Source organism: Palaemon carinicauda, chromosome 38 (assembly GCF_036898095.1).
Source record: "Palaemon carinicauda isolate YSFRI2023 chromosome 38, ASM3689809v2, whole genome shotgun sequence".
In the NCBI taxonomy this organism is placed as follows: domain Eukaryota; kingdom Metazoa; phylum Arthropoda; class Malacostraca; order Decapoda; family Palaemonidae; genus Palaemon; species Palaemon carinicauda.
In genome coordinates this window covers 56,301,303-56,314,534 of record NC_090762.1, presented here as the reverse complement: position 1 = coordinate 56,314,534, position 13,232 = coordinate 56,301,303, and the positions used below count along the sequence as shown (strand labels likewise).

At 44.2% G+C, this 13,232-nt stretch overlaps 1 protein-coding gene across 3 annotated transcripts in view; it reads right to left on the bottom strand.

Annotated features, from left to right (window-relative positions):
- Ranbp21 (exportin-5-like protein Ranbp21) overlaps nucleotides 1–13,232 on the bottom strand; it is a 126,024-nt gene that overhangs the window by 90,647 nt on the left and 22,145 nt on the right. For all 3 annotated transcript variants that reach the window (XM_068362255.1, XM_068362257.1, XM_068362256.1), the window contains exon 2: nucleotides 4,352–4,524. In XM_068362255.1, the coding sequence (XP_068218356.1) occupies nucleotides 4,352–4,474 (123 nt within the window). In that variant the 5' untranslated portion in view covers nucleotides 4,475–4,524. The remainder of the gene's footprint in view (nucleotides 1–4,351; nucleotides 4,525–13,232) is intronic.

The following is a 13,232-nucleotide window of genomic DNA, read 5'->3' as shown; positions in this document are numbered from 1 at the left end:
GTGGCAATGCTTTACAAGCAGAGTCCACACTCACTGGTGCATTAGTAGCGGACCAGAACGCAACGTCATGTAACTGCTTGACAGTCTGTGAACTGTCAACAACTGAATTGTCAACCACAACAGGTGCGTGAGGACGCACAGCGTCCACTCGAGACTGCTTTGACTGCCTAGACTGAGCAGTCAAAACAACTCTAGAATGCGGAGGTTGACGCACAGCGTCAAAACAAGTCAACTCCGATTGTTAGTGAACGTCTTGAACGTCAACAGGAGCATCAGCAAGTGGCCTAACGTCCAAATGCGGCTGAAAAACCACACGAGACCGCATCGAGTGTGGTTCTAAACAACCTGACTGACGTGACTAAGCTACGCCAACGTCAACAGTAAGCACAAAGGAACGTTAGGTTGGCTGAAAGCCAGGATATCGATGAGATAAACGGCTAGACTCAACGGACTAATCGGCAGAATAGTCTTCCATAAGGGAGGCAAGCATATACTGCATGTCTTGCCATACAACCCATTAAGGATCAACGGAAATGGTTGTAGTAAGAGACGAGGGTAACGTCTGTGACCGCAACACTTTGCCAACAAAAAAAGACTCTCGGAGTCTGTGTTACGCTTTTGTTAGGCGGCGAGCAGTTATCCGATGACTGCATAGGGTCAGAGCTGTCCTAATGGTTGTTACCAGGATGCTGGACCTGTCCTGAAAGGACTGACTTTCGCTTAAGGGCTTCGAAACCTTGTGACAGGTTTCTTATGCGAAAAGCCTTCGGATGACGAGGAGAAACAACGTCTCTCTCGTCTTATGGTAGGGGAGATCTTGGTAAGATACACCCGATACCATAGAGGGAAAACGTCTGTTCGTTGATCAAGGCCTCTCGAACCCATAAGTCGTTTGACATTACTTCTCCCCTGGACTTGGGAGCATGCAAGAGGTCCCGGACTAGGTGAACGACAGGCACGAACAGACGAACCCTCGGACGCAACACTGTAACACTTTGCGCATATCACTTTATCACTTCGATTTTCTGTTTTGCACTTATTTCACTGAAATCGAAACTTTTACTGATTTCTACCTGAAACACGCAATTCTACCCTTCATTAAAAGGTAGTAATTGCGAAATCAGTCGTATAATGCAAGCTCATTAATACCAGCAAAAAACAGAAAACATATTTTAAGATAAAAAAAAAATCAGTGGCTGGGAAAGAGACTAAACACTAGTTCATATAACTACGTTTTCAATCTCTCACCGCACAAAGCCTGGGGACGAGAATAAAAAACTAAAAACGTTTTATCCTTCCTCCCCGTACAGCGACTAGGGACGAGAGTAACTCGAGAACAACGTTACCCGCTTGAACGGAACGTTTTCTCTCCTCTCTCTCCCTCCGTCTCTATCTCTCTCTCTCTTTCTCTCTTGATTTCGCACCTAAGAGAAGAGCCCAATTATATTTCGTCAAAAAAACATGTTATTTGACTAAAGGAAAAAACTGAAAGGTTTTTCAAATAAAAAGTTCCTTTAAAATAGAATCTAAAACATTTAAGCTAAGAAAGAATTAACAAAACGTCAGAATCGATTTACTCTTACTGCAAAGTGAAACCGTGATACACTCTCTCTCTATCGTAACGATAGAGCGCATGTTGAACGTCCTGAACGTCAACAACTGCGTAGCATAAATAAACAAAACGTTAGTTCATCTTTGAAAACAGTACGAAGACTATCAAAGAAATTCTTTCATAAAATATTACATTTAAAAAGTTTTAAATCCTTTAAAAGCTAATTACGATATAAAGGGCTCAACGTTGATTAACTTCGGTTTCCAAGTTAGGACCGCCTACTCTCAGGAAAGGTCTATATAAACAAAACATTAAAATTTATTTTTATATGTTTATAATAAATGGAAAGTTAATCGAAGAGGCCTAATAAAGGCGGAGAGATATAAAATATATAGAGGAAAATCTATAACGTGATAAGATAATTACTAAAAGCCTAAACACACTTCCGTCTAAGGGAAGGGTCGGCCATTTAAAAGTGAAAGAAAGTCCATACTCTCTTTGTCACCATAATTAAATCTATCCAAAACGAGTTCAAGATTTAAGATGAAGATAAAACACCTGCATAGCGAAAGCTCAAAACTAGAATAAAGTACTTCACCAATTAGTTGTGAAAAAACTCCAGTTTAGCAACAGCGAGTAAGTACGTCTTGTCGATAGCTCGACAGAGAGAAAATTGAGTCTTTGTTTACATTGAGTACTGGGTATCTGGACGACAGATGGCGCTGTTGGGCACATCCGCAACCTGTGTAGCGATCGCTGGCGAGTTTTTACCGTAGAGTTGTCTGTCGGGCAACAGAGTTGCAGCTATATAATCACCGGCTAAGTTAAATATTGAAAAAAATAAAGTAGTGTGCCTGAGTGTTCCCTCAAGCAAGCGAGCTCAAGGAAACAAATAAAATAATGTGCCTGAGTGTACCCTCAAGCAAGCAAGAAAACTCTAACCCAAGACAGTGAAAGACCATGGTGCAGAGGCTACGGTACTACCCTGGATCAGAGAACGATGGCTTGATTTTGGAGTACCCTTTTTCTAGAAGAGCTGCTTCCCATAGCTAAAATCTCTCTTCTACCCCTGCCAAGTGGAAAGTAGCAATTGAACAATTACAGTGCAGTAGTTAACACCTTGAGTAAAGGAAAATTTTTTGGTTATCTAAATGTTTTTAGGTGTATGAAGAAAGAGGAGAATATGTAAAGAATAGGCCAGACTATTCGGTGTATGTGAGGGCAAAGGAAAATTGAGCCGTAACCAGAGAGGGATCCAATCCAGTACTATCTGGCCAGTTAAAGGACCCAATAACTCTCTAGCAGTAGAATCTCAACTGGGGGCTAGTGTCCTTAGCCTTTTTCTTCTTCTTGGCAACCTCCCCCAATTGCAGAGTAGGCGGCCTTGCAATTGTCACCTGGGGAAGACTGAACCATCACGACCCGTACATAAAATACAAAAATGATGGGGATTAACAGCAAGGTTTGAGATAAACCTGTCACACTTTTTACCGGCTTTAACCTGACATAAACACATGTCACTGCACTTTTCCATTTATTTTGGAAAGAGAAAAAGTAATAATTAATAGCCATTCTTTTTAGAGGCAGCACCAAAGTCAAAAGTACCAGTTGCTGACTGACAGGGGATTGGGGCTTTCCCAGCACCACCAGTTGATAATCATAAGTACCTTATCAAATTTTAATTGGACTTCCAGCTTCACTGAAGTTATACTCCTATTTAAAGGACAATGGTTTGTATTTCATGTAGGAATAAACAATAAGCATACTGTAATGACCAATGGATTTAGTATTTATTCCATATTACCTTCTTGTTGAGGGAGTATGGGAGAGAACTACTTTTAGATCTAGTCTAGTAAGAATGGAGCCCTGAAGTGCAGCTTATCAGCTTCAATGTCAGATCTAGTGTGTAAAGGTACAACCGTTTTACTCACAAGTGAGTGGAAGAAAAAAAGAAACACTGGCACTGGGCCCACCTCTGGTTTCACTGGCAATGGGGTCACTACTATGCTCACTAGCGAAACCAGGGGCAAAGTAAACTTGAAAGGTCAAGCCTTGCATAGATCAAACTTGTTGGCGGCAGTCTGCACGGAAAACAGAGAGCTTCCAGAGCATGCTGGAGTGGGCCAATCACTGGGGGAACCCAACATGATACCAACCATTGAAAAATTTTATGTACAGTAGAACCATCTTCTCCTAACTCCTGATGCATACTTCCCCGGGACCGAGACTGGGGTGTATATGCAGAAGCTTGAGCAGCCAGCAATGTCGATGGAGACATTTGCTATAGAGCTTCTTCAGTATCATGTTGGGTATTGTCAAGGACAACGCCAAAGTCATAAGCCTTCCTTTACCTTCTCAATCCAAAGGCTTCCCACTGAATGGGAGGCCCCCAATCTACACTGCACATGGGAATAATTGCAAACAATTATGCCCTTACATGGAAATATAAAGTGTTATGTGGATTTATCATCAGTTCTCCATCTCTTCGCTGGTATTTACGAATGTCCTGCTTCAATTTCATTATGAGAGGAAAGCCAACAATCAACAGCCCAAATGCATAAAAGAAGATTAAAAAGCCTTTGGATAGGAAGAAACAGAACTTCTAAACTCATTGCAGTAAAAGACAAAAATTAAGTTTTTGACAGGAGGGTGGGTGTGGCTACTTGTCCACACTCACCACCAATCGTTAACTACCTCACTAATGATTTCAACAGCCGTTCCAGCTCTGCTGAAGACATTCTCTATTTTAAAACAAGAAAGGCTTATATACACATAGGAACAAACAAAACTTTTACATACCTGCTCTAACAAATTATAAGCTTCAAGTCTGACTGAATGTGAAACCATTGGGTCTAGTGTAGTATTCATGGCATTGGCCAACCGGCTGGCCATATCCACAACAGGCTGTGGTACTGTGGCCATTTTCTTTTAACCATAGACCTACTCAAATATAACTTTCTTCAGCAGTCAACCTGGAAAGAAAAAAACATAAGATCAGAAATAAAAATAAAAAGAAGAAACGAACTGTTCTTCACAACTATGTCTCACCATTACAAAACCACAAATATTCAGTAAAGAAATGCAGTCCTTCAAACATATGCTGTAGTACTGTGCAATACTCATATTTTACCATAGATAGTAAAAAGAAGCTTACTTCACAAGGAAATTATATAAGCTTTGCCGCAAAGTCTTGACTAAAGTTAAGCTACGTAATGCTAGTTTCAATAAATGCAGTTTCCCTTTAATTTCTTATTAAATAATAAATCCAGATAACTGACTAACTATAACAAATTATGTACTATAAAATCCCGAATCCTTTCAGAAGGGAACATGTTTTCAATGAGAGCTGTTGAAATTGTTATAGGTAGTTAACGACAGGTGGTGAGCGAGACTGAAGAGCTCCCTCCCCTCAAACCCACCTGTTAAAAGCTCTTCACTTATGACCTTTAAGTTCAGGATCGGTTGAGGCGGGAAGTTTAACTTGACTCAGTTTTGCATAGCTATGAAAAATAAAAATCAATTTCAAGATTTGTCAACTGTTCCAATTCATATACAGGTATAAACCTTACGTCCTTTAAGTAAGGAGACTCAGTGACTGGTGGGTCGGAATTTCCCCCCCCCCTACAAACCGAACTGGTTGGTTCTTTTTCTTCCCTAAAAATGTTAACATACCAGGTTATGTGCAGGAGGTAAAGAAATGCCTTCAGCCATCCAATATCTGTCTATCATAAGGATGAATAGGCTGATAAGACCTGGCCTGTCCAAGATGATTAGAAAGTCAGAAAAGGAGGGATCCCTTCCCTCGAAGGGAGCAGTAGTCCAGGATAGTATACCTGTACCTGGCATATGGTGATCATTGGGTTGGTATATGTTTCACCGTTCTCCCCCTAATCTAGGGTGGACTGAGGAAGAATTTTAGGTTCTAAAGCATGGAGCTCAGAAGTCAAAGTTACCAGCAACAAATCCGATCCAGAAGGTAATGCTTTGACTACTTCGTCCCAAAAAGAGGGGCAGAAAGAATGGAGGAGAAGAGCCAGTCATTCTGCCTTCTTTCCAGACTTACACCTATACATTACTATAAACAAGATGCTGACTGTCTCTGAAAGGGAGCTGAGATTGATAATCTCATCAACTTAACAAAGTGTGTAACTGCACCTGACCACTGGTCAAGCCAGGAGACCGCTTGAAAGGCAGTCATGCACGACAAACCATGGCCTTCAACTCAAGAAGCCAAGAAGGCCGTGACCTCTGCTTTGAGTCTCGCAAGGAGAGGCCATCTGTCAGTGCACACACAGAGGGTTATCTTAAAGAAGAGCTGACAAAGCAAGCTTGCAAAGAACCTCTCTGCCATGTGAGTGGTGGGTACAAGATATTGTTTGACTGACTGGCAGCTACAGTTCTAGATCCACTGATCTCATTGTTGACTTGATTTACTGTATTTCCAAACTAGTCAGATTCAACCAGGTAATCAAAGGGATGGATCAGGCCCTTGAGGGGCACCTATGTGACGTTCAAAGACCACAGCCCTCCCTGAGGGCAGAGCCAAGGTCTCCTAGTTTGGTCCATTGAACCCACAAATGGGTGCAAGGACGTCCACCAAAAAACACTCTGACTCTGACTTATCTGCATCAGTCATCAATGGTCCAAGGTCCTGCCCTAGAGGCAGAAAAATCCAGAGCAGCATGGCAGAATGCTCCAGCAATTCATCCCCCTTTCCAAGAATATGATTGTACGCATTGCAATCAGGAATTGAAGACCAAGGAAAGCCAACAACAGTGGAGAAAGAATCGCAGTCACTGAACACGGCAGAGACAGAAGGAGTGCTCGTACTCTTCCTTCTGCTAGACCAGGAGAGGGTCCTTCTGTCCCATCTCTTCATCTTCTAATATATGTAAGTATGCAAAGACAACCTCAATTGGTGCCAACCTCTCAACTCACTGTACTGCAGTATCGTGGGTTGAGGGAGGAGCAGGAGTTTGATGTCCTGGCAGGAAGGGAGATAGAGAGTACCAAAGTTCTTCCATCAACCGGAAAACAAAAAGTTTGTTGGGGACGTACAGTCCTGTCCCACCTGACCCCAGAGAGCCATGGTGGAGGCCCAATTGTAGGGCTGTATACCTGTCCCAATTAGTTACAGGGGTCGCCAGGGATCAGAGCAACGACCTGGGAGGAGGGCAGAAAGGGTCTATAATATGAGCCAGTTCCATGCATTGCCCCTAGGAGCCTAAACATGGGGTCATATCTGGCTACCCTGGGGACCTGAGTCGCAACCCCAGGGGGCTATGAATGAGGGCCCAGACACAAGATCACAGCCCTGCCCAACAGGCTGAAACACAGAGACACACCAGTCCCACCTGGCTACCAAGACAGCTGGGGAACAGTGCCACAGTTTGCATCAGTGTTTATCAACCATGATGAGGGCCATACACACCTGCCCCACCCAATTGCCGGGGACTCAAGCCGTGCTAAATATAGTCATACACACTTGTCTTACCCGGCTACCCCAGAGGGCCATGACTCAGGGTCACAACCCCATCCCTGTGCATCTGCCGTACGGGGGGCTGAAACAAGGGGTCATTGCTCCGTCTCCACGGAACTGAGAGACAATCGGGTGATAAAAGGAGCCCTTTCCTTACAACTACAGCAGAGTGGACTTCTTCGAACTCTTCCCTTTTTAAGAAGTGTCAGAAACAGAGTCGGAAGTTGAAAAGGACAATTACGAAGAGGAGTCGGGGAAAGATGAATGCACACATTTCTTCCTCGCTATAACGCTCACTTCATGTTCTGTAAAGAGAGGGGTCGAGGTCTAAGCAACCAACAACAGTGACGCTTCCTCGGGGAGGCAAAAAACCTAAGGGGTTGCTCCAACACGAACCACAACACCAGGAAACACTGTTACTGGGTAGGAATCAAGAAACTCTCAAGGGATCGGGTGCTACGGAAACAGGACCCCAAAGAACATGGGTTGGGGCGACATTAAAGGGGAGATGCACAGAGAACAACAGGCACTGTGACAACACTTCCTTTCAGCCTTGGAGACACCCTGGGCCCAAAGATAGGGTACCACAATGGGCATCACAGGGGGTCACTCCTGACACCAGAAACACACTGACCACGCCCTTCATAACTGGCATCACAAAGGGAAACACTTGTCCTGGGGAACCCAGGCCTACCTGAAGGACTTAGGGAGACCCAGGCCTTCCTTCAGTCAAATTCGTCATCAAATGGAGAAGAGCCTCCAACCTCTGATGGGATGCGGAAAACACTCGGGGAACCATAAACGTCACTAAAACCTAAAGGCTTAACAACATTGCTCCCAATACATACTGTATTCCCCAGGGACAAACCAGGGTCATAAGTGCAGTAGCAATGGTAGTAGACCCAGTCAATGAGCAGAAGAAAGAAGCAAAGGTCTATTCTTCCCCATAAACATATATGCCTGTCACTGCACAAGAGGCAATGACCTACACTTGGCACACGGGAATGATTGCGAACAATTATGCCCCTAGAAAGAAGAGCTCTACAGCTAGTTTAATAAAAACTGGATGTAAAGACCACCCTTTACTGCACATACAAATTACTTCACAACCATAGCAATCATCAGCCAGCATTTACTTCCTGAAGGAAAGAGAAAAAGTAAAAGTTTGATTAAGGGTGCAACTGTACATCTGTGGTCATTGCAGCCGAAAACATAGGTGAAGAGCTTTTCACAGGTGGGGAAGGAAGGCCCCTCAATCTTGCTCACCGCCTGTCGTTAACTCTCTTGTTAACTCTTTAAGCACTGTTCCACTTTGTGACGAAAACATATTCTCTACTGAAAGGATGAAAGGTTTGAAAACACATCATAACAACTCAAAGCTGTTTAGCACTATGTTACTGTATTTACAGTTAAAAACATCAAACTGCATAGCAGTATCTTGAGTCATGAGTTACTTTAAATGTGAGCAAATTAATATACAAGCATGCAAATCTTAATTAGGTTAAGTGTACCACATTGGTCTGCAAGCAAACATTTCACACCGTATGGGCACTTTTTGTAGAAAAGTACGAACAAGACTATCTCGTGATGAGCAGAAAGCAGTCGCTCAGTGTACACATACCATCCTCTCAGTGTTCCCGTCCAGGTTACCAAATAAAAAGTTTCAGCAGGCCGAATAGCGAATCTATTTACTAACAATGCAATGACTCATTTACATTTTGAAGAAAATGGATAACCAGTCATCTCTAGGTTGCCTCATTTCCATGCAATTTTAAAGAAAATGCAAAACCAATCATCTCTAGGAAATTAACACTAAAAGTGTAAAAAAAGACGAGCAAATATCTAGAAGGCATAAATGAATTGAGGGAGATTCTCATCTCCCTTCTGCCAGCTGCTATTTTCCTCAAAGTTACAGTGAGAGTTAATTTGAGAATAATTTCTAATTTTCATTGCAAATGATTGATTTCTATCTATTTCTAAGCTTGAAACATTATAGTATACTGTATACATGTAGAATGCATCAAGTGAAGTTCCTTTATTTCTTATGGGGAAAAAATTATTTAGGATACAAGCATTTCAGGTTGGGGGCTTGCTCCCAGAATGAATTAAGCTTATAACCAAAGGTACTACCTGTACTGCATATGCAAGACAAATGACAAATTCGTAGATAATTTGTATTTTTCCTAACTATACAAGCCTTACCTATTTAATAGGGGTATTACTTTCGGCGTTGCTAAAATGACAAGCCATTAATTTTTAACGAGGATTAACTACCCACACCGCTAGTTAGCGGGGGGTAGGGAGAGTAGCTTGCTACCGCTCCCCCTCACACACCTGTGATTGAGCTCACTTTGCTTGGAGGTAGGACTTCAAGGGGGATAGGGCTGACGGGCAAATTTGGTTAAATATGTTATTTTTATTAATAAAATAAATTTTTGAATATACTTACCCGATAATCATGTAGCTGTCAACTCCGTTGCCCGACAGAAATCTATGGAGGGATACGCCAGCTATCACAATACTAGAAGGGGGTGTACTTACCAGCGCCACCTGTGGCCAGGTACTCAATCATTTGTTGTTGACACCTCCTCAATTATTCCTCGGTCCACTGGTTCTCTCTGGGGAGGAAAGGGAGGGTCGATTAAATCATGATTATCGGGTAAGTATATTCAAAAATTTATTTTATTAATAAAAATAACATTTTTCAATATTAAACTTACCCGATAATCATGTAGCTGATTCACACCCAGGGAGGTGGGTGAAAACCAGTGTACATGATTAAAGGATAGCTAAGTATCCCAAATTTCATATAACAGTTATCTCAAATAACAATGAAATAATAAGTACCTGGTAAGGAAGTCGAATAGAACCGTTACTCTGCCTTTTATTTAAAGTTCGTCTTCCTTACTGAGCGCAGCGTTCCTCTTGGAGGCTGAATCAACCCAAAGGTGCCAAAGTACAAGGGGTTGCAACCCTACTAAAGGACCTCTACCAAACCTTTAACCCAGGCGCTTCTCAAGAATGAATCGACCACCCGCCAAATCCAAGGATGCGGAAGGCTTCTTAGCCTACCGTAACAACCATAAAAACAACAATAAAAGTATTCAAGAGAAAGGTTAAAAAGGTTATGGGATTAAGGGAATGTAGTGGCAGAGCCCTCACCTACTACTGCACTCGCTGCTACGAATGGTCCCAGGGTGTAGCAGTTCTCGTAAAGAGACTGGACATCTTTCAGATAAAACGATGCAAACACTGACTTGCTCCTCCAATAGGTTGCATCCATAATGCTCTGCAGAGAACGGTTTTTATTAAAGGCCAACGAAGTAGCTACAGCTCTTACTTCGTGGGTCCTTACCTTCAGCAATGCAAGGTCTTCCTCCTTTAAGTGAGAATGTGCTTCTCTGATCAGAAGCCTTATATAGTACGAAAGCCCATTCTTGGACATGGGTCTCGAGGGTTTCTTGATGGCACACCATAAGGCTTCTGACTGTCCTCGAATAGGTTTAGACCTCTTCAGATAATATTTGAGAGCTCTGACAGGGCAAAGAACTCTCTCTAGTTCGTTACCTACCATGTTGGAGAGGCTAGGTATTTCGAACGATCTAGGCCAAGGACGTGAAGGAAGCTCGTTCTTTGCTAGGAATCCAAGCTGAAAAGAACATGTAGCTGATTCGGTTGTGAAACCAATGTTCTTGCTGAAGGCATGAACCTCACTGACTCTCTTAGCTGTTGCAAGGCAAACGAGAAAAGCAGTCTTGAGGGTAAGATCCTTGAAGGAAGCTGACTGGAGAGGTTCGAACCTAGATGTCATAAGGAACCTTAAGACTACGTCTAGATTCCAGCCTGGAGTGGAAAGACGACGTTCTTTAGACGTCTCAAAAGACTTGAGAATGTCTTGAAGGTCCTTGTTGGAAGACAGGTCCAAACCCCTGTGGCGGAGAACTGAGGCCAACATGCTCCTATACCCTTTAATCGTAGGTGTTGAAAGGGATCTCTCATTCCTAAGATGAAGAAGGAAGTCAGCTATTTGGATCACAGAGGTATTGGTAGAGGATATTGAATTGGCTCTACACCAACTTCGGAAGACCTCCCACTTAGACTGGTAGACTCTACGAGTGGAAATTCTTCTAGCTCTGGCAATCGCACTGGCTGCCTCCTTCGAAAAGCCTCTAGCTCTAGCGAATCTTTCGACAGTCTGAAGGCAGTCAGTCGAAGAGCGTGGAGGTTTGGGTGCAACCTGTCTACGTGTGGTTGACGTAGAAGGTCCACTCTTAGAGGTAGAGTCCTGGGGAAGTCGACTAGCCATTGAAGTACCTCTGTGTACCATTCTCTTGCAGGCCAAAGGGGAGCAACCAGCGTCAGCCGTGTCCCTTCGTGCGAGACGAATTTCTGCAGAACTTTGTTTATAATCTTGAACGGAGGGAATGCGTACAGGTCGAGATGGGACCAGTTCAGAAGAAAAGCATCCACATGAACCGCTGCAGGGTCTGGAACAGGGGAACAATAAAGCGGAAGTCTCTTGGTGATGGAGGTGGCAAACAGATCTATGGTAGGTTGACCCCACAAGGTCCAAAGTCTGTTGCACACACTCTTGTGGAGGGTCCATTCCGTGGGAATGACCTGATTCCTTCTGCTGAGGCGATCCGCTGAAACATTCATATCGCCCTGGATGAACCTCGTGACCAGTGTGAGGTTTAGACCTCTTGACCAAATGAGGAGGTCCCTTGCGATCTCGTAAAGGCTCCTCGAATGGGTCCCTCCTTGCTTGGAGATGTAAGCCAAGGCTGTGGTGTTGTCTGAATTCACCTCCACCACTTTGCCTAGCAGGAGGGACTTGAAGTTCAACAGGGCAAGATGAACTGCTAACAGTTCCTTGCAGTTGATGTGGAGTAATCCTTGTTCCTTGTTCCATACTCCTGAGCATTCCCGTCCGTCCAAGGTCGCACCCCAGCCCGAGTCCGATGCATCCGAGAAGAGATGAAGATGGGGGGTCTGGATGGCCAATGATAGACCCTCCTTGAGAAGGAGATTGTGCTTCCACCACCGGAGAGTGGTCTTCATCTCTTGGTTGATAGGGATAGAGACTGCTTCTAGAGTCGAGCCCTTGTCCCAATGAGCTGCAAGATGGAATTGAAGAGGGCGGAGGTGGAGTCTCCCTAGCTCGACAAACAGGGCCAGAGAAGAGAGGGTCCCCGTGAGACTCATCCACTGTCTCACTGAGCAATTGCTCCTCTTCAGCATGCTCATGATGCACTCTAGGGCTTGGTTTATCCTGGGGGCCGATGGAAAAGCCCGAAAATCCCGACTCTGAATCTCCATTCCCAGGTACACAATGGATTGGGAGGGAATGAGTTGAGATTTCTCTATATTGACTAATAGACCTAGGTCTCTGATTAGATCTAAAGTCCAAGAGAGGTTCTCCAGACAACGACGACTCGTGGAGGCTCTCAACAGCCAGTCGTCTAGGTAGAGGGAGGCTCTGATGTTCGATAAGTGCAGGAATTTCGCTACATTCCTCATCAGATGAGTAAAGACCATAGGAGCTGTGCTTAGGCCAAAACACAGGGCTTGGAACTGATAGACAACCTTTCCGAAAACGAATCTCAGGAAAGGTTGGGAGTCTGGATGAATGGGAACGTGAAAGTATGCATCTTTCAAGTCCAACGAGACCATCCAGTCCTCCTGTCTGACCGCTGCTAAGACCGACTTTGTCGTCTCCATTGTGAACGTCTGCTTGGTGACATACTCGTTGAGAGAGCTGACGTCCAGCACCGGTCTCCAACCTCCTGTCTTTTTGGCTACAAGAAAGAGACGGTTGTAGAAGCCCGGGGATTGATGGTCCCGGACTATAACCACTGCCTTTTTCTGCACAAGTAGCGACACCTCCTGTTGCAATGCTAGCCTCTTGTCCTCTTCTTTGTAGTTGGGAGAGAGGTTGATGGGCGATGTGGTCAGAGGCGGTTTGAGGCAGAATGGAATCCTGTAACCGTACCTCAGCCAACTGACAGACTGTGCGTCTGCACCTCTCTTCTCCCAGGCTTGCCAGAAGATCTTGAGCCTGGCTCCTACTGTTGTCTGGAGAATCTGAGAGTCAGTGCTTTCCCTTCGATGTCCTGGGTCCTTTCCTAGACTTGCCCCTGTGAGAGTCTGGACGGGAGCTTCCTCGGCTGGGGGCTCTACCACGAAAGGGCGGTATGAACC